The sequence below is a fragment of the Corella eumyota genome, chromosome 1, assembly GCF_963082875.1.
Source record: "Corella eumyota chromosome 1, kaCorEumy4.1, whole genome shotgun sequence".
In the NCBI taxonomy this organism is placed as follows: Eukaryota; Metazoa; Chordata; class Ascidiacea; order Phlebobranchia; family Corellidae; genus Corella; species Corella eumyota.
The window spans coordinates 1,401,897-1,423,859 of NC_137490.1; the positions used below are offsets into that span (position 1 = coordinate 1,401,897).

Below are 21,963 nucleotides of genomic sequence, written 5' to 3' on the forward strand. Positions count from 1 at the left end.
TTGTACTTGTAAAAGCACTTTAAAAATTTTTAAATTAAAAATAAGAAGCATTAAGTATGAGAGCTAATTAAAAAAGATTGCCATACATGAAAAGAAAATCAGCAGGGTCCATAATAGACGAGGAAAATAAGCAAGGACTATAAAGTCTGAGAGAGAATTAGCAAGGGCTGTAAAGTACGAAGAAAGAATTAGAAAGGACTGTAAAGTCTGTTACAAAAGCAGCAGGGAATTTAAAGTTCAAAGGAAATTCAGCAAAAAGGGTAAAGTATATACAAGAAAGAATCACCAAGATAAGCTAAGTATGAAAAAATTAGCAAGAATTGTACTGTTTAAAAGTAAATTAGCTAGAATTATAAAGAATGAGAGAGAACCAGTATGTTTTAAAATTACAAAAAAATAAAACTTACCTTGTAGCAGTTGAAGATCTTACAATTCCATGTTGCCCATTTTGCAGAATTATCATCCTTAAACCATTCTGTTGAAATAAAAAAATTATTAAAATTCTGCATTTTTAAAACTACACAAATATTAAAGATGATATATTCAGATATATTAAAGATTAGGGATGTGAATAGCTAAGTAACTAAACTTTATGCTTGTTTATAAATAAGAGCATTCCCAAGTTTTCGTTTTTAGCAGACAACCACATTTAAATATTGCCAAAATTTAAACTTAATTTAATGCAAATAAATTTCGAACCAACATGTTAAAAATTAAGAAGAAAAAGTCCATGTACTTTTAATTAGAAGTTAATGAATTTGCAAGGGTTTTGTATTAGTTTGTTTTGTAGAATCTGTAGAATGTAGCCATGCCAAGTCAGGCATGTGGTATTTGTCAGCATATATATATTTTCAATTATCAACGTATTTATGTTTTGTTCGGGATACTTAGCCTAGAAATTACTTATTATTAGATGCTTGTTTTTTTATTTATAATTTGGCACATCCTAATAAAAGTGACATGTTAAAAAATGTAATTACCTTTAGCGTGAATGGTTTTAAACTTCCAATGCTTCTACGTTAAAAGCCTTAATCCAAATTAGGCAGTGTAGCTTTGCCTGTAAAAAAAATTTTAATTAATATTTTAACAGAAAAATAATTTTTAATGTTATTATTTTAACATTTAAAATAACATTACCAATATTAGTTTATGACATTTTATATAATAAAACATCAAAATAAATAATATTTGTTGGTAGGTTGATAAAGTTAAATTACGTTAACCAGTAACACGACTAGCATATAAGATATTAGAGATTGAAATTACCTTTTATTATTGGATAGTTTAACAGTGAACTTGTCTTTTTGTTTGCTTTGTTTTAAGTAAGTACAGCAATCTAAAATCAGAAAAAAAAATAGTGTTAGGGTTTAGTTAAAAAAAAAAAAGTCCGAGTTATGTTATAAAGTTTTGTATTTTACACATTTTTATTAGTTATCTAATATTTACTAGTTATATACATCTACCTTATATCGTAATTGCTGTAGCTTTGTTAAAAGAATGATTAAGTCCGCGTCTTTAAATCCCTCCTGGAAAAATATCAAATTTATTATTTTTAAACTCTTTAAAAAATTGTGTTTTAATTATTGTGATTATAAAATCACAAAAAAGGTATATTGGGTAAATAGTGATTATCGGGTTTTTTGTAGGTTGCCATTTTCGTTTCAACGTTTTTTAATAATAAAAGTAAATCAAACAAATTAAATCTTTACCTGAAGCCAAGTAGATCCAAATCAGTAAATGCCATTTTCTCCAATAATAACTCCATTTCTATTCCATAAAAAATTCCAGTTCCTTTCCATAATAAAAGTCAGTTCCTTTCCATAAAAAATTCCAATTCCTTCCATAAAAAATTCCAGTTCCTTTCCATAATAAAATTCCAGTTCCTTTCCATAAAAAAGTCCAGTTCCTTTCCATAATAAAAGCCAGTTCCTTTCCATAAAAAATTTCAATTCCTTTCCATAAAAAATTCCAGTTCCTTTCCATAATAAAATTCCAGTTCCTTTCCATAATAAAATTCCAGTTCCTTTCCATAATAAAATTCCAGTTCCTTTCAATAATAAAAGCCAGTTCCTTTCCATAAAAAATTTCAATTCCTTTCCATAAAAAATTTCAGTTCCTTTCCATAAAAAATTCCAGTTCCTTTCCATAATAAAATTCCAGTTCCTTTCCATAATAAAAGCCAGTTCCTTTCCATAATAAATTCCAGTTCCTTTCCATAAAAAATTCCAGTTCTTTTCCATAATAAAATTCCAGTTCCTTTCAATGAAGAATTCCAGTTTCTTTCCATAAGAATTCCAGTTCCTTTTTATAAAGAATTTCAGTTCCTTTTTATAAAGAATTTCAGTTCATTTCCATAAAAAATTCCAATTCCTTTCCATAAAAAATTCCAATTCCTTTCCATAAAAAATTCCAGTTCCTTTCCATAAATAATTCCAGTTCCTTTCCATAAAAAATTCCAATTCCTTTCCATAAAAAATTCCAGTTCCTTTCCATAAAAAATTCCAGTTCTTTCCATAAAAAATTCCAGTTCTTTCCATAAAAAATTCCAGTTCCTTTCCATAAAAAATTTTAATTCCTTTCCATAAATAATTCCAGTTCCTTTCCATAAAAAATTCCAGTTCTTTCCATAAAAAATTCCAGTTCCTTTCCATAAAAAATTCCAATTCCTTTCCATAAAAAATTCCAATTCCTTACCATAAAAAATTCCAGTTCTTTCCATAAAAAATTCCATTTCCTTTCCATATAGAATTCCCATTCCTTACAATAAAATAATTCCAGTTCCTTTCCATAAAAAATTCCAGTTCCTTTCCATAAAAAACTCCAGTTCCTTTCCATAAAAAACTCCAGTTCTTTCCATAAAAAATTCCAGTTTTTTTTTATAAAAAATTCCAGTTTCTTTCCACTAAGAATTCCAGTTCCTTTCCATATAGAATTCCCATTCCTTACAATAAAATAATTCCAGTTCCTTTCCATAAAAAATTCCAGTTCCTTTCCATAAAAAATTCCAGTTCCTTACAAAAACATAATTCCAGTTCCTTTTGCCTTGTCATATTTTTATTGCAATAGTTTAATAGCCAATAGTTATTGTTTTTAAGGCAATTGTTAACAGATATATTTGATAAATTATTAATAGTCAACGTTTTTTGGTGTTATTGTTAATTGTCATTGTTTTTATAACACCATTATGTTTAGTATATTACGAATGCAAATAAATTTTAATAAAACAAAATATTTTAATCAATTTTTGTGTAATATATAAAAAACTAACTCAGTTTAACTCAACCATAATGTCCAGTAATACCAAACAATAATATGCCAATTTAAAACAAATGTCAACTTTACTAATGATACAAAGTAGTAGCGAATAAATTAACATAACTTTAGAAACTGAACAATATTTATTCCAAACTTTTGGAGGACCAAGTTTATATTTTTTTGGGATATGCCAATTTCGCAAAAGCTCGCTTGAGCGCTGATTATTATGATCGCAAAAAGCAAATGCAGCAGCAGCAGCAGTTAGTAAAACCATGCAGAAAATAAAACCATGCAGTTCATGCAGCATACATGCGCGGGGGGGGGGAGTAATCAAAAATCATAAACTTGGATTTCGAAACTTTCGAAATAAAATATTGTTCACTTCTAAAGTTACGTTAATCTATTCGCAAGTACTTAACTCCATTAGTTTAGTTGACAGAATATTTTAAATCTTTATATTATTGCTAGGCATACCTTCTATTAACATTAAGTTAAACAGGTATAAATTTGTGTTTTTAAAAATATTCAAATAATTGCGTACGTTTTATAGTAAATGATATAATTACAAATATAATAAAAATATATAAAACAAATTTAAAAATTCTAATTTTATCAAAATCTATTTTACAGATATAAATTTGTGTTTTTAAAAATAATAAATTCATTGCGTTCGTTTTATAGTAAAACGATATAATAACAAAAAGGATAATAATAAAATGTATAAAATTTTAAATAAATGTTTATTAAACTTCGTTAACAGACAAAAAAATTATGTTTTAAATATCAGACTACAGTTACTGCGAATGTTTGTAATTAAACAAAATAATCTTTTAACATCAAAAATAAATGTATATATAAAATTTGAAGTGCTTTGCACTATAATGTCTTAATTGTCATTTTTTACAGTCATTGTTTGTGATATTGTTGAAGTCTGTTTTAAGTGATTTTTGTTACAATAAAGTTTTGTAACTTACTTAATTCTGCATAACAGTTAGAAAGTTTTCCAAAAATTTCTACCCAAATCCAGCAAAAGTTAAAAGTTTTCCAAAAAATCAACTCAAGTCTGCATACCAGTTAAAAGTTTTTCAGTAAAGTTCAAAATTCCGGCAGTGCTAACAGATATTTTTAATCAACTAACAATCAACATTTTTTATAAGTTAGTTATTGTCCTAATAATCTAAAAACAAAAATACAAAATTAAATTAGTAAATTTGTAATTTTATAGTTATTATATATATTTAAAAATTGTTCAAATTATTTTTAGTGACCAGGTTTTAATAAAATTTATAACGAAAATGCCAATTTTGAAATTATTGTTTGGTTAAAATTAAAACCAGTTCACTCTGGTTTGTTGGTGATAAGCCATTGCACCATGACGGTCAACCAGAAAGCAATTCACCGGCAGCGTTGTGTAGTGGTAAGAACACTTGCTACACAACACATGAGATTTTGGGTTCAATCCCCACTGATCTTATGCTGTAGTGCCCTTGAGTAAGGCGCTATAAATGGTACGAACTCCTGCTGAGCCAGCACTTAATCAGCAGCATAATTATCGGGCAATCATAATCTATAATATCCCAAATTGTCACAGGCAACTCAAGACTAGGTCGATATGTTACTCTACGTTTAGGTCGCGATTCGACTTTCCCACATTGAGGATAGAGATATATACAATAAAAAAATGGGTTTGTTCTAGGCCAACACTAGAAGCAAGCAGTTAAAAATTTTCAGTAAAAATTCAGTATCCAAGAAAAAAACTGTTTTCAAAAAAAAATTTAAAAGCCTATACTGTAATTTTGATTTTCTAATTAATTTTATGATATTAAAAATAAATTTAAAAAAATATTATCAAACTAATATGTCGCAGGAGTCACGTGTTTTAAACCACGTCAACGATAGTTGACAAACATTTTTAAAGGGTTAATACTAGGCAGCGATTGCAACACATTCAAAATTTCTGAAATTTTCCACGCCGTTTGGAAAACTTTGTAAGCGATTGCATTATTATATTTCTTACTTAAGCAGGTATTAGCATTAATTACGCCAATTCTAACATAACATTGCCTAATTAAAAATTGAGAGCGGCAATATTCGCCATTTTTAATTTATTTGGTTTATGAACAACCGTTTTAAGGTTAAACTATAAAAAATAGTTAAAAATTTAAATTCTTAGTTAAAATATCATGCATTTTCTTATTTTCGTACGCTTATTTATATAATTCTTATATTATAATAATATATTAATACAAACTATTAATTACTAACAATTAAGGTAATTAATAACACTATTAATTGTTCTATAGCAGAGCAAAAATGCGTAAAACTAAAACAAACATACCGATAAAAAACATCTGAGAACAGAGCTTAAAACACGTGCGCACAGCAGAAACGCAACGCAAAAAAGGAGTTCTAGAAACGCCCTGTGACGTCACAAACCACGTTCCCGCGTTTTGAAGTCTGGAGCGTTTTTTGCGTCGACATTCCAGCGTTAATTGTTTTTTTTTTTAATTAATCAGTGAATTAATAGTTATCCTCATTATTTAAACATAGATTTAGTTCTTTGAGTACATTTTAAAAATTTCAACCATATATTATATTTAACTTGAATTTTTGTTATTTTTTACGATGTCATTTTGTAATATAAAGCTAAATAGTTAATTATTTTACAATTAAACCTAATAAGTAACCATACTTAACTTAATACTTTAAAACTTAAATTTTAACCGTATGTTTTAGTCATTTTTTTATTACATAAAGAAAAAATTAGTGGGCGTTTAGAATTGCAGTGTAATGTGGTGGTTAGAACACTTGCTACACTACATGAGGTCGTGGATTCAATCCCCACTGATCTCATGCTGTAGCGCCCTTAAGTAAGGGCTATAAACGGTATAAACTCCTGCTGAGCCAACACTAAATCATCTTATAATCATCGGGCAATTATAATCCATTAAATTTCAAATTTGCATAGATTTTAACTTTCCTGGTAAGTTTGCTATATTGTAATTTAAACGTGATTAATATTTATTTAGTTAACCCGATATTCCAACTTTTTCAACCAACTTTCTTGAACCTAAAAAACAAACCCTACGCTATTGAGAGAATCAGTACCCCATTTGAGAAACTCATACCCCAACCGTACAACCTTATGATGGGTTGAAAATAAGTATTTGAGATATGGGTGTAGTGTAACCACATAAACAACATCAGTACTACTTTTTTCCTAACCTTTTACCTTTTAAAAGAGTTCATCAAGAAAGAGAAAAAAACATCGAACCGGTTACTAAAGGTTATCCTACAAATACTAAATCAAAAAAACTTGTTTTTCTACAAAAATACTCTAAAAGTGGTTTAGCAGCTATATAAACTTTTTTTAAATATATTTTATTGTTTTTAAATATGTAATATTTTTTTTGCCATAGAAATCTTTTTTTTACTAAAATTGACATCACTAAAAGTAAGGGGAATACCCCCATTAATAAATAAACAAAAACTAAAAATTTCTTTGTTTGTTTTTATTTTTGTTTCAAGACTTCTTATAAATTGTTTTAAATTGTAGTTTTAACCTATAAGGTTGTGACGTAAACAATATATTCTTAAAAGTACCTAACACATTGTTGTAAAGCGTTCTATAGAGTTTGTAAGATACAAAAATGAAGAAAAAATGACTACTTAACAACAGTTTTTTTCACTAAATGTTTTTTTTTATAGATTTACAGCTGTCCAGTCTGTTGTTTTGCAAACAACTTTTAGGCACAATGGCTGGTTTTTGTAAAAGTAACGCATTATGTATTGCTATTCTACTGATTTTTCCCGTTTTATTAATTGGTAAATTATTATGTAATTAAACAAATTATTTTTCCTTCTGTCGTATAAATTAATTATGCAAAGCTATATATGAAAATATCCAGTGCATAACTTAATATTAAATTTTATTTTATTACACGACAGTCTTAACTTTTTACTAAAAAGCTGATTTTTATTTTATATAAAACTTATTTTCTTGTTATTTTTAGATGGTCAGGTCATTGATTTCTACCATGTGCAAAAACATTTTTCCAACGAAATGTTTTCTAATTCAAGTAATACAACCTCACCACCTCCAGGTTTGTATATTTTGACTTTATACTGAATGTATATATGTATAAAGATTGTTAATTTATTTTACTGCATATACATTTTAGATTGAATGAATATCATATTATACCATAACAATTTAAAAACCAAGATATGTCCTGAAGATTTTTATCTTAATTATATGTTGTTTAAAATGTTCTTAGATTGGAAGGTAAAAACCATACCAGAAAAACTACACCTGAAAAAGTTATAAAACACCCCTTTTTAATTATAGTTTGTTTTCATTTTGTAGGTCCACCAGGTCCCATGTGGGTAGGATATGTTGCTGCTGTGGTTGCAATCCTGTTTTTTGGAAGTAATTTTGTTCCAGTTAAGAAATTTGAAACTGGGGATGGTAAATGTTAAAATTAATCTTAAAAAAAACTTTTAGTCCCTATTTTTTTAGGGTTTCACCTTTTCATATTAGTGATATGACAAAATACATAGATTATATAAACTAAAATTATTTTTTTTAATAAATATTTCTTTAAAAGTATTGTTAATTAACTATCTGTATTAATTGACTTTTTAAACTAGTAACAAAGGCAGCTTTATGTTTTTTTTAACTTAAACTTCTATTTTTAGGAATGTTTTTTCAGTGGGTGTTATGCTTAGCTATATGGATTGGAGGTTTAATTGCAAATTGTATTCAACATTTTCCACAATTCTACCCATTAGCTATGCTGGGAGGTAAGACTTATTCAATTAAAAACTTATAAATACTATTTTGTTTATTGATGTGCTAGGCTTAGATAATTACCACAGTAACATAAATATAACTTTTATGTTGGTAGTACTTTTAATGTAACATGTTTTACTGTGTATTTTTTATTTTTTTCCATTCTACTGAATCCAAACCTTTTTTTAAAGCAAAAGATTTTGTGTGAAATGCATTTGACTTTTTTTCTAATTGTTACTCCTTAAACTATTTTAAATACCTTATTGGGTTTGTTATTCATTATATTTAAAATACCTATACTCACTTACTATTTCAACTAATAAAACCCAAATTAAAATCATTTTAAGGTTTCTTGTGGGCAACTGGTAATATTTGTGTGGTTCCCATAATCCACACAATTGGGCTGGGGCTGGGGATTTTAATTTGGGGTTCATTTAATTTGCTATCTGGTTGGGTAACTGGAAGGTAAGTGTTGTTAAGTAAATATTATTTTAACAACTTTTCGGTTATACTAAAACATTTTTTTTTTATAGAATAAAAACTGTAACATTTAAAATTTTATAACAAATTGTGTAAATGCTGTAAAAAATTTTAATTTTAAACATTTTGTTTGGCTGATTACAATTTGATTTTTAAAATGATGTATTAGGTTACGATTGTAAATGAACATGGTATATAAACTACCTTTTTTTAGGTAACCATATAAGTATATGTATTAAATATTCTATTTAAATTTGTATATACAAAAAAAGAGTAAACTAGGATGGTACATATACTAATTTAAATATTTTATTTACAAAAAAATTATTTTACAATAATATTTAATACCTAGATAATTTGGGTTAAATGGGAGTTGAAAATAATCTGAACATATTTTTTTTCTTAGATTTGGATTATTTGGATTAGATCCCGAAGTTCCTAACAATCCAACCATGAATTATATCGCGATTGGTTTTGCCATGCTAAGGTAAAACTTGCATTGTCATTTGTTATTTATTAACTGCACTAAATAAATATTGCAAGCTCGTTGTTTATTCAAGTTATGTTTTGTTGATTCAGCATTACAACTATGTTATATTTAAATACAAACATAGTGATTGGCAAAACTGAACTTTATAATACTATAAGGGACATATAGTTTTCTATATTCAGGTTAAGTATAATTAATAAATAAATAACTATTTAGTCTTTATGTCTAAGGTACCATAAATACTTTAAGCATTTTCAAGTCTTTTTAATTGCAAAAAAATAATTTATTAAATTTTTATTCGACTATAATTAATTATTTCTCCATCCCTATTTTAAATAATTTGTTGGGCTACTTTTACCTAATGGATAAATATTTAATTTTCTGAATCTAAATTATTTTTGTGTAGCGCCGTTTTTTGGGTGTTTGTTAAATCTGACACAACAGCCCATGTAGAGGATGAACTAGAAGATGAAACAACTTTATTAAATGAAAATGTAAGTTTTTATTTTTAGGGGTTTTGGTTTTATGCTTGTTAAGAAAAATGAACAACAAACATCTTATAATTTGTTGCAAGAAGACGAGGTTGGTAAATTTGAGAGTGTAAAAAATCAATCAAATTAAATATTTGCTTGCCAATAACATTAAAAAGCTACTTACTTAAATATTGTTAAAACAAGCTATATATTAAAGATCATGGGTAGTTACCAAACAGTTAAAACAATAATCTTTAATTAAAGAATACCAGTTATTTTTTTCTATATAATAACAACAAGACAATAAGAAAAATAACAACCCAATCTCATTTTTTTTTGCAATGCTTATATTATGTAAGTTACTATTCTTTTACAATAAACTATTTAAAAAATACTACTTCGAAAAACATGTTTAAATTCCTATTTATTAATCTTTAGTAGAACTAAAAGATAGCTCGTTTCATAGTTGGCATTTTAATTGTTGTAATATGGTCGCAACTAGTAGGCCATATATAAAGTCAAATTTCAAAAAGTCTTACAACATTAAATATTTACTACAGCAAAAATTGGGTTTATAAATTCTTAAACTTTTTATCCAGACAAAATACAATACTTTAAATGCAATTAAATAAACCATTATAAAGCATATCCTGCTTAATAGCTTTTAAAGTAATTTGAAACAATTTGTGTGATTAATTTTTGCCAACCAAGCAATAATAAATGCAACAGTTTGCTAAAACTTTAAAGTTATTTTGATTGTTGTTTAAAATTTATTTAAACAGATGCAATGGCAACCTTGGCATACAAATATAAATGAGGTAAAAGTAAAAAAAAATCGAAGAGAAAAAATAATATTTAATATTTTTTAATACGGCATAAATTAAAACAAACACTTACTTTAAAAAAAACTTAAAATTAGAAAGTATTACAAAATCATTAAAAAAACCATATTTTTTCAATATTTAAATTAATGTATTCATATTTTAATAGCTTGTTATATTTGATTTGTTTGTGGTAACTTTTCAAAATAGATTTGCAAAAAAATAAATCTAAATTTTATTGATTTTCAAAATCATTTTAATTCCTGGTTCAACATTTTTTTTTTAATTTGGAAAATAAACAATTTAATTTTTTTAGGATGTAGAAATTACGAGAGATGTTGACCAAAAAGAAGAAATATTTATTTACACAAATCAAAGTTTAACAAATCGGATGAAACAAGCTTTTACCCATCCCTTATATAAAAGAATAATGTAAGTCTTTAATTGACATTTATTTTTTCTTAATGTAGAAAGGTCGACTTTACAGCCCAAACATAGAGTAACATCAGTTACCCTGACCTAGTCTCAAGTTGACTTTGACAGTTTGGAATATTATAGATTATAATTGCCCGATAATTACACAGCTGGCTTACCAAAAGTTTATACTTGTTATAGCCTATATATATATAGCAAATGAATTTTGGTATTATATCAAAGTAAATAATGTTTTTTTTGCAGTGGTTGTACATTATCTGTATTCTCAGGAACATTGTACGGTTTATCATTTACTCCAGTTATATACATCAAGAATAATTATAAGGGTGCATCTCAAGTTGGTAAGTTTATTAAAAAATTTATTTTTAAACTTGCATTTTAGTTTGATACTAGCACATTTTTATTCAATCCTGAAATCATGGCCCATTATTTTAAATTAATAATCTTGCTGGATATAAAAGTTTGTGGAAAAATTTGAAATAGATTTTAATTAACATTATTTTCAATATTATTTTATTTTTTCTTAGATGTTGATTATGTATTTGCTCATTTTTCTGGTATCCTAGCAACAAGCACTCTTTATTTTGTGATTTATTGCATTGTAATGAAAAACAGGCCAAATGTAAGTTAAATACCATTAAAAAAGTTCAGTAGAATACATAAAAAAAGTTTAGTAGAATATATAAACTCCATTGGTGATTTAATTGTTTTTTTGTTTTAAAATACTGAATAAACTTGTACATTAAATATATAATGGAACTTAGTGGCTGAGTATGTCCAATTTGTAGGCCTACAAAATATGTACAACTACCATTTGTGGTGTGCGGGTAAATTATCACAGGAAAATATAAGTTAAGAGTCGCAACAATATTATAACAATTAAAATCCCAACCATAGGGCAGGTTATCGACTAGAGAGTTTCAATACATTTAATATTGACTAGTAAATTTTAAAATTAATCAAAAATGTTTATTTTCCATTTCTTTATTGTTTTACAAGTGTTTTAACGTAAACTTTTTATAAGACCATACTGTATCGTACTTGGAATTAAACTATATTATGTCCACTAGGTGTACCCAAGGGTTATCCTGCCAGGTTTAATATCAGGTGGAATGTGGGCAGTGGCAGACATAGCCTGGTTTGTAGCTAACAACTACTTAAGTGAAGCAGTTAGTTTTCCTATAATCACAACAGGACCTGGAATAATTGCTTCATTGTGGGGTGTACTGGTGTTTAAAGAGGTTAAGGTTAGTAAATGTTTTATAATATTAGGGTTATTGTTATAGTAACCGGCAGCGTGGTGTAATGGTAAGAACACTTGCTACACCACACATGAGGTCGTGGGTTCAATCCCCACTGATCTCATGCTGTAGCACCCTTAAGGAGGCGCTATAAAGGGTACAAACTCCTGCTTAGCCAGCACTTAATCAGCAGCATAATTACTGGGCAATTATAATCTATGATATCCCAAACTGCCACAGGCAACTTGAGACTGGTTTGGAGTAACTAATGTTACTCTATGTTTAATTCGCGCATTCGACTTTCCCACATCGAGGATAAAGATATATACAAAAAAAAAAATTGTTAAACTAAATAGTACTTAGAATTAATCTAAAACTTTTAAAAACAATTATTTAAATTAAACCAAAATATTCATTTTTTTGAAGTGTTAGTCATCTCACCATCTAGATATTACTTAGTTCAGTAAAACACATTTACTTTTACAGGGACGCAAGAACTTTATAATCATGGGAATTGCTTATTCATTTACCATTACTGGAGCAGTATTAGCAGGCCTATCAAAATCCTAATCCATTTACTAATATACCTATTATGACATCATGTTATAACTCTATTATTACCAAATACAATTGTTTTTTGCTTTTTAGATATGCTGTAAATTTTTTTATTACTAAATATTAAATTTCATACATTTTTGTATCCTTAAATATTATATAATTTTTGTTACTGATTGTATATGATATATAAAATATTAAATACCTCACTATTTTGGATTTTTAGGAAATTGAATTAGTAAAAGTTTTAACTTTTATTATCTCAAAACATTTTACATTTAAATTAGGTAATAATTTAATGTTTTTTTAGAAAAATAATGTTTTGAATTAGTTTATTTTATTTTGAAAACTATTTAACTTATTAACTCAGCAATTGTCTTATTTATGATTAAAAATAACTAAAGGTTAATTAAATTAAATATGCAGTTTTTAATTTTATATTTTTATTCTTTAGAAGCTTAACAACATATAAAAATTTATTAAATGTAAAAATTTTTAGAAAAATAATGGCTATTTTTGTGCAATGTACACTTTTATATAAAAACCCTTCAATACAATTAAATTCTATTAAAATCAAACATAAAAAGAAATATTTTGCTTGTATTTTTTATTGTAATTTAGCACCATATTCCTATTCTTTTCGGTGTCTTATTAAATCAACCTAAAAAAAAGAGTTTAATTTATTATACTTTCAATTTTTAGATCTTGATTTAAATTTCAAATTAAAATAACTTACCTTTATTTTAACTTTCAACCTTTCATTTTCTTTTACATTTAATCTTATTTTAGACACTTCTATTATATATCAAAACTTATAAAAATCAAAATAAATTTATTTAAAAATTCAAGTTTTATTTTTTTCATTTGAAATTTCAGAATTTTCAGTATTCGAATAATTCTGCCCCCTTGATAGTAAAGTTGTATAAACAGGTTTTGGCGACCCATTGTCTTTCTCTATGACATCATTATCAGGTTTATTTAACTTAAGTTTCCTAGTTTTTGATTTAGTAATATAGGTGTGAATGCTTTGTAGTTTTTTAGCGTACGCCGATTTTCGACATTTATGAGAATTCTTTTTTGCTTCTGAACTAAAATCTTTGTGGCAAGTCTCGCAATGGAAACCTTTGTTATGTAATTCCTCATGTTTGTTCTGTAATAATAAGTTTTTTAGTATAAATGTTAAACTTTATTGAAATATACATTGATTAACAACAGTACTGCAAAATTTAAAATTTCACGCCAGTGGAAAATTTCTGTAATCATTTTTGTCAATTTAAACATTTTAAATTATCAAAACTTCAAGAAAAAAGTAAAATTAAGCTTTTTTAGGGTAAATTTTTTTTAGGTTGAAAAACAAATAATTTTTGTTGTCAGGCTTATTAAGAATCAACCCAACAACTTTTGTTAAACTGCTTTAGTAAATACAATGCCAGAATTTACTATAAACTGAATTTTTGATTCCTACAGCTTTCGTAAATTGTTTAAACTCCTTTCAAAGGCCAAAATTAGCAGCTTAATTAGCGAGCAATTATAAACAATTATAATCTATAATATCCCAAACTACCACAGGCAACTCGAGACTGGGTCGGAGTAACTGATGTTACTCTATGTTTAAATACAAAAAAGCATAACACATGTTAAATAGTTTACCTTACAAGACAATCTTGCGTATTTCTTTGAACAAAACTTGCAAGAAAACGATTTTTTCACCCCACTATGACTAATAATATGTTCCTTTAATTTATCAGCTCGATTGTATTCTTTAGTGCAACCTAGTGGTCCTTTAAAGGGGCACTGAAATTAAAAATAAAATTTTTAAAGCAATTTTACAGAAAAAACTAAAATTATATTGTAATACACTAAAAAAAATGAATTTGATAATAAAACCGGAGGTGTTTAAAACAATAAAAATAAAAAAAATCACTAAAAAAAACAGAATAAAAAAATTAAAACTAACTTAAAGATAAAAAGATATAAAAATAAAAAAGATATTTATAAAATTTATACCAAACAAAACCATTTAAAAAAATTCAAATTTCATTACCTTAAATCTTTTTACAGGTTCATGGGTTAGCATATGTCTTTTAACTTTATCTTTTCTGTTGAAAGCAGCATCACATTTCGTGCATCTGAAAGGTAGCTCCTTGGTGTGGATGTACATGTGAAGTTTAAGGTAATATGAACTCCGGAGTTTCTTTCCACATACCTTACAACTAAAAAATAATTTGAAAAAGTTAGTTTTTGATGTTACTCTAAACAAGCAGATGTTGACGCCATACAGTTGGCTTCACTACATGAGGTTCTGGGTTTAATCCCCAATAATTTCATGTAGCCCCTTTACAAAGGGCACAATAAATGCTATGTATATTCCTACAAGGCCAAAAACCAATTAGCAGCTAAATTATTAAGTATTAACAATCTACAATATTCCAAACTGCCAAAGTCAACTTGAGACTGGGTCGGAGTAACTGATGGTTCTCTATGTTTAGGTGTAAGGTCAGCCTTCCAATTAAGTTAATTTTTTTTAAATGTATATATAAGCCTGTACAAACAATCTGTGATTATATCAAGAATACAATTAAATGTCTGTTTTAACAGTTAATTATAAAATATGGCAAAAATGTTTTGTAAATTACATTGGCACGAGCAACTAACAAGTTTATGAACACACAAAAACAGATTATTATTATTAATATTTAAACATTCTAAAACTTGAGTCTGTTAAGGATATAATAGATATGTGAAACTAACTTAATTAAAATACAAAAAAACCTGTAAAAAAATTCTAATTAACCAAACAACATAAAAAATCAATTTCATTAAAAGTCTTCAAACTTACATTACTCCAATTGAGTTATTTTCTTTGTGTTGCAGAACAAAATGTTTTCTTAAAAACCTTTCACAAGTGAATGTGACATCACAAATATGACAAACATGATAATGGGGGTCTGTGTTTAAATGTTCTCTTAACCCAGTAGGGTGGCTAAATTTACTTGGGCATTGAGTACATGCATATATTCTGTAAAAAATATAACTTATCGTTATTATGTTACATAAAGAACCGGCAGTGTGGTGTAGTGGTAAGAACACTTGCTCCACCACACATGGAGTCGTTGATTCAATCCCCACTAAGCTCAACCTTTAGCGCCCTTGAGTAAGGTGCTATAAATGGTATAAGCTCCTGCTGAGGCAGCACTTAATCAACAGCATAATTATCGGGCAATTATAATCTATAATATCCCAAACTGCCACAGGCAACTCAAGACTGGGTCAGAGTAACTGATGTTACTCTATGTTTAAGTCGCGCATTCGACTTTCCCACATCGAGGATAAAGATGTATACAAAAAAAAATAAATATTAATATAAAATGTATATATACTGCTTCTTTATGCTTGTTTAGTTATAGAAATAAAGTATTTTCATGTGATTTAAAATAATGATTTTAAAGAAGTGTTGCACTAGAATAAGCTTTGAGGTTTTTGGTTTGATTCCCACTGCAGGTATTTTATGTTTTTTTTAGTAAAAATTTAACCATTAATGGCTAAAATTGGCAAGTAGGTATATAATACAAAATACTTTTAAAAAAAGAATCAGTTTTATGATTTTAATGTTAACTAAAAAGCAAACCAAAATTTTACAAGCTAATCTTGTAAAAATTTACAAATTATTTTGCAGTTTTAAACCCTAAAAAGAAGATTATAGAAATAAAACATTATGATAATCCAACTTACTTTGATTGTGGGTTTTTCTTTTTATTATTTAAATGAACTTGATATTGATGAACACCCAGGTCCTGCAAAGATTTAAACACTTTGTGGCACTGGTGGCACCGATATGTCATCTCATTGGCGTGGCTTTTGACATGTGCCACAAATATCTCAAGTTCCCTGAACGTAGCAGAACATTCTTCTTTTAGACAGCGGTAAACCTAAATAAAATATTAAATTTTTAACCCATAAAAATAAGAAAAATTTGAATTATTTAAAAAATAAAAATTTACATCACATAACAAGATTGCTTAAAAATCACATCTGCTTTTTAATTTATTGTAATTAAATCGCAACTATATACTAAGATAGGGAGGTGATATTTTACACAGGCACCCAAAATGGCAGTTTTTTCGATTAATGGCATTCAAAATTAATTTACACACACAAAAATATGTGTATATAGGTATATATAAGCATCCACTAAGTTCCTCTCTATATAGTTAACACATAATAACGTATTGTTAAATTTAATAAATTGGTGTAAGCATACAAATAAATTTAGTGAATTTTACCATTGTAAAACATGCTTAGGAAAACTAAAAATATAATTTTAAAACAACTAACTACCTGTTGATCCTTATGAACTTTCATGTGAGTTTTCCTCAAATTATAGGTTGTGAAACCCTCCCCACAATATTCACAAATAAACAAAACTTTATCCTCATTGTGGAACTCCTTATCTGTTTTGCCTTCCTCACCTTACAAAAAACAAATTGAATCAAATTTGAAAAAAATTTAAGAACTTAGAGGCTAGGTGGAGTGCTTACAAAACTTGGTTTCCCTACATAAGGTATTAGGTTCGATTCCCACTGATTCCTTGATGTAGGTTTTCTAAGTAATCTGTTACTAACTGCTACTGATCCAAAAACCAATTAGCAAATTATTTTATAATTAATATCGATAAATTCCAAACTGCCAAAGGCAACTCAAGACTGGGCCGGGTCGGGTTAACACATATGACCTTCCCACACAGAAGATACGCAAACACAAACTAAAAACATATGGAAATAGTAAAGCATATTCTCTTAAAACTCTTGTGTAAAAACATTTATATTTTTCACCTTCTGCAATAGATTGAGTAAATGAATGATTTCCCTTTAACCAAACCTTATGAGATACCATGTGCTTCTTCACATTTGATTTTTGTGCAAAGGCTCTTCCACAAACAACACATTGAAACGGCTTTTCACCTACAAAAAAATGTCAGACATGAAAATCTAAATAATTAAAGAATATAAATAAAAAAATACAAACAATATGATTTTTTTGTTTAAGTGATTTTTTATTGTCTAAATGCCTTCCCTACAGATTAAAATTTACCTGGTTCGCAAAAAATTTAACGATCAAGATTTTAATTGACAAGATATGGTCCCAACAAATAAAACTTGCCTATAGAAGTTTACCCATACAAATAGCAGCTATTTTTTTATTTAATTGCTTTAAATAAGACATGCATATCATCTTCTAAGCTTCATAATATATAGATTTTGTTTTAGGTACAGTAACAGTTAACTTCAGAGATTATAAATAAATGTTAACAACTTGTAGTAAAAACATTTTAACTTTTAACATGTTATAACATAATAATTAACATGAAATGTGGTACCTGTATGGCTTCTTTTATGTTGTTCAAGATCAAAGTTTTTACTGAAAACCTTGAAACAATATTGACAATGAAATTTCTTTTTTGTGTTGACGACTTCTTCAGTGTTCGAGTCATTTGTGTTCGAAGTTTGGTCCAAGATTTGATCACTACCAACATAAAACCAATACAACTTATTATTTTTGTATACACCAGTTTAATTTTCAATCCTTTTCGATGCATTTTGTTTGTCGTAACATTGTCACAATTCGTATCAAAAATATGCCTGCTACTATTTACCCATAAATCACAAATGGTAGTTTTTTTAAAGGATATATGTATATATATTGCCCACTCAGCTCCAATAAGTATATATATGTGTGTTATTGAAGTAACAAGATCAATCTTACAGCCTAAACAATTGGAGTAGCTTTTGTTTGTCTAAACCAGACTCAAAACAATAAACCAGACAATTTTTTGAAATTTGTTAAACTATTAAAATTGTACCTTATATTAATAGCATGCTTTCAGGGATGCAAGAACAACAAAGCAGTGGGGATTACACCTGAAACACCTCATGTAGTAATGCCTATTGTCTTTACCCACTGTTCTATAAACCAAACCAACATACTACTTACCTATTATTAACAGTATTTGGATCTCCATTAAACTGCTTGGTGATTGGATAAACATTTAAAGTTTTGTTAGTTTGAATGTGAGAAGGTTTTGGTAAGATTGACACAGGATTTAGTTTTGATTGTTGAGGCTGGTTTGAGACTAAACTGACAGGAATGTTATGTTGGTTTGTTGTCTGGTCAGTATTATCAGGTTGCTTAAAAAAAATATTAAATATATAAAATAAAAATAAATAAATACGAAAGAAAGGTTTCCTAGAAACTTAAAAGATACAAATTTGTTGAAAAAATAGAAGCTCTTTGGATTACATGTTAAAAATAGTTTAAAACTTTGAAATATTAGTAATAATTAGTAATAATAGTTAAAAACTTCAAAAACATAGACTTATTTAAAAATTGCAAAAGCAAGTAATTAATTAAATTAAAAATATCAGTAACTTAAAAAACGCAAGCCAATATAATAATTTCCAAAATGACTTTACATAATAATTTTAATTTTACCACTTGTATTATATTCTGAGGTTGAAGTGATATTGTTTGTTGTAAGATATCAGCTCTTTGTATCGGGTCATAAGGAGGAATTTGTTGAAGTAACGAACTCGTTAACCCGTTCTCCATCAACTCTGGCCCCAATACAAGGTCATTGCTGGGTTGTTGCTGGCTGTTAGGTTGAATGGGTTGGAGTAACATTTGGTTGGATACAGGTAACACTATTCTAAATTAAAAATTTGTTGATTAAAATTTAAATAAAATATAGAGAATAATATAAATTCCATTTAAACATAAATTTAAGCACAAAGTTGCAGTGAAAATTCTAATCTATACATAATGGAGGTTCATTGATGATATGCACAAAACAGCTGTTTGTGGTGTGCAGGTAAAATATATTAAAAACCTTATAAAAAATATAGAAGCAAATTTTAAAATATTTTATTTAGTTAACTTAAAATAAAAGCTTACCAAAAAATTAAATTTAAAAATATGACATTTCTGATTTATATGTCCAAAATATATATATTACAAAAATATTTAACTTACTGTAGTTCATTTCTGTTGTTAAGTTTATGAAGTTGATTCGAATAATGAAGACTATCTACAGATTGTGGATATCCATCCATGGTGGACAAAACTGGAAGATTAGGCCGGTTGTTGTTGTGTAGACTATGTAATCTATAGAAAATTAAACACAATATAGTTTTAAAAGGTTAAAATTTTTTTTTGACTTAAAAAAAAAAATTATTTTATATTGAAACATTAGTTACTATTTTGCTTGACTAAAAAGTTACAAAAATACCAATTTTTTTTCAAATAACCAGGTTTAAAGTATATTTAAAGGGGCTAAAGCTTAATGTAAACAACATATTTATATAAGGCTTATAAGCTTTACTAAGATTTTAATAATACTAATATTTTTGCAAAAAAATGTTTTAGAGGTCAATTTTGAAAAAAATAGGTAGGTATATTTGAATAGGCTATGCAAAACTTAATGTAAACAACAGACTCAAAATATGGCTGAAGTGGTACTTTAACTTTAAACTTTACATACCACAATATAATATTAACATTGAAAACTTTTACAGGCTTAGAAAACAAACTTACGAAGGTAAAGCTGTTGAAGAAGTAGGTTGATTATGTGAAGCCACATGATCCATATTCATCCCGTTTGTTAACATGGGTTGGGACTGTTGATAAACTTCGTTGATCGATGATGACATCGTGTGTTGTAACATCTCATTTGAGTTGTACACTGGGTGGCGCTGGTGACACATTTCGGTTTTATGTTGAAGGAAAATATCGAGATTGGTGAACTGTTGTTTGCATCTAAAAAGTGATTCATTGTTAAAAAAAATTGATATTAAAACTTTTAAACAAAAACAGTTTATATGTTGCCAGATAACTTTTGTACAGGAGGAAATTCTTTCCTAATCTCCTATATTTATATATATATAATAATTTTTAGTTGACAACATATAAATGTATAAGGATATATATATTTATATATATATATGTATGTCCAATTAACAGGCCTTTAGGATATAAAAATACTGTCTGTGGTGTGCAGGTAAATTAATATGGGTAAAAATTAATTCTAAATTGCAAACATATTACCACAACTGTATGCATCTAGTAGTAAATTGAGTGTGATTTTTAAATAGGATAACACCAAAAAAGGATATATGACTGCACAATTTAAGACTATAAAATCTTAACCATTTACCTCCCACATTGGAAAATATCATTGTCAACATCTTGAACAATATTGTGTCTTGGTTCTTGGTTAATTGAGGATTGAGAGGTTGACTGTATTGGAGGTAAGTTCGAGGATAAATTGTTTTCTTCATTTGTGGAGTTTTCAAGAAATGTTAAACTTCCACTATTTTCCAAGTTAACTGGAAAAGTAAAAAGTAATATTGATTTTACTGTTTTCTAGGAAAGGACACTTAACAGCCTGAACATACAGACATAAAGTAACTTTTTCTTGGTAATGTATTTTTAGGTTGCCATTAGCCAACCTTTAAAAGTTGAGCAACATATTGGTACATGATTATTTTAAATGCACCTAAAACTTGGGTAAGCATTAAAAACCGGCAGCGTGGTGTAGTGGTAAGAACACTTGCTACACCACACATGAAGTGGTGGGTTTAATCTCTTATGCTGCAGCGCCCTTGAGTAAGGCGCTATATACGGTATGAACTCCTGCTGATCCAACACTTAATCAGCAGCATAATTATCAGGCAATTATAATCTATAATATCCCAAACTGCCACAGGCAACTCGAGTCGGGGTCGGAGTAACTGAAGTTCCCTTTTTCCACATCGAGGATAAAGATATATACAAAAAAAACTGTAGTATTTTCTAGATCATGCATTTCAAATATTTTTGATTATATTGCCCAATAATTGAACTGAAGTTTGTTTTATAGCTTAGTAGAAGTTTCTACTGTTTTAGTTAATTACTTAAGGATGATACAACATTTTTAATGCAAAACAACCTTAAAGGCTAACCAAAGTAATAAATATAATAACTAAAACGTAACAGAGTCAGACAATAAACAATTAAAGATACATAAAAAGTTTCTGATCTTACCTGACAAAGATTCAAAGTAGGATTGCATCGTTATAACTTTGTTTTACTAAATTTCTAGTTCACACAACATTAAATCTATTAAAGTTTCATAAAAATGACTTACAAAACGCAACAAAGCCAGGCTTCTTCAGTTAATTTGTTATTTTAGAAAACTCGTTAAGCTAACAAATGGATACGTATCGTCAATCGTTACGCTTGAACAAGTAAAGGTGTAAATATTGATTGTAACTTTTTAAGTTTATGCTCGATAAACGTCTTCTATAATGGTAAAACAATTATTTAATTTAATTTTATTTGATTTTAAGTGTATTTTATGTTAAAATGTGCACTTTTAAATTTCGCTTGC

General features: G+C 27.5%; 2 protein-coding genes across 4 annotated transcripts; one reads left to right on the plus strand and one right to left on the minus strand.

Moving 5' to 3' along the window:
* The first annotated feature begins 6,967 nt into the window (after positions 1-6,967).
* LOC145754508 (transmembrane protein 144-like) lies at positions 6,968-12,744 on the plus strand. Of its 2 annotated transcripts, none has more exons than XM_082570587.1 (12): positions 6,968-7,080; positions 7,269-7,358; positions 7,622-7,723; positions 7,954-8,058; positions 8,395-8,512; positions 8,934-9,014; positions 9,424-9,511; positions 10,628-10,743; positions 10,990-11,087; positions 11,274-11,368; positions 11,817-11,993; positions 12,474-12,744. In XM_082570587.1, exons 1-12 carry the CDS (start codon positions 7,011-7,013, stop codon positions 12,555-12,557), a joined length of 1,224 nt encoding a protein of 407 aa, XP_082426713.1. In that variant the 5' UTR covers positions 6,968-7,010; the 3' UTR covers positions 12,558-12,744. The 2 variants fall into 2 exon arrangements, with proteins under 2 accessions (XP_082426713.1, XP_082426714.1); XM_082570588.1 differs by lacking the exon at positions 9,424-9,511 and adding an exon at positions 9,530-9,599.
* Positions 12,745-13,065: 321 nt separating this feature from the next.
* Positions 13,066-21,753, minus strand: LOC145754693 (uncharacterized). Of its 2 annotated transcripts, XR_014284149.1 has the most exons (15): positions 21,618-21,753; positions 20,749-20,920; positions 20,130-20,351; positions 19,569-19,700; positions 19,032-19,245; positions 18,534-18,727; positions 17,920-18,065; positions 17,375-17,503; positions 16,881-17,011; positions 16,275-16,471; positions 15,382-15,561; positions 14,587-14,755; positions 14,193-14,336; positions 13,279-13,692; positions 13,141-13,203 (listed from the first exon to the last, which is right to left on the minus strand). XR_014284149.1 is itself a non-coding variant. In XM_082570799.1 (14 exons), the coding sequence occupies exons 1-14, from the start codon at positions 21,643-21,645 to the stop codon at positions 13,387-13,389; spliced, it is 2,364 nt and encodes a 787-aa protein (XP_082426925.1). In that variant the 5' UTR covers positions 21,646-21,753; the 3' UTR covers positions 13,066-13,386. The 2 variants fall into 2 exon arrangements, 1 of the variants encoding a protein (XP_082426925.1); XM_082570799.1 differs by having other exon boundaries at positions 13,066-13,692.
* Between the last annotated feature and the right edge of the window lie 210 nt (positions 21,754-21,963).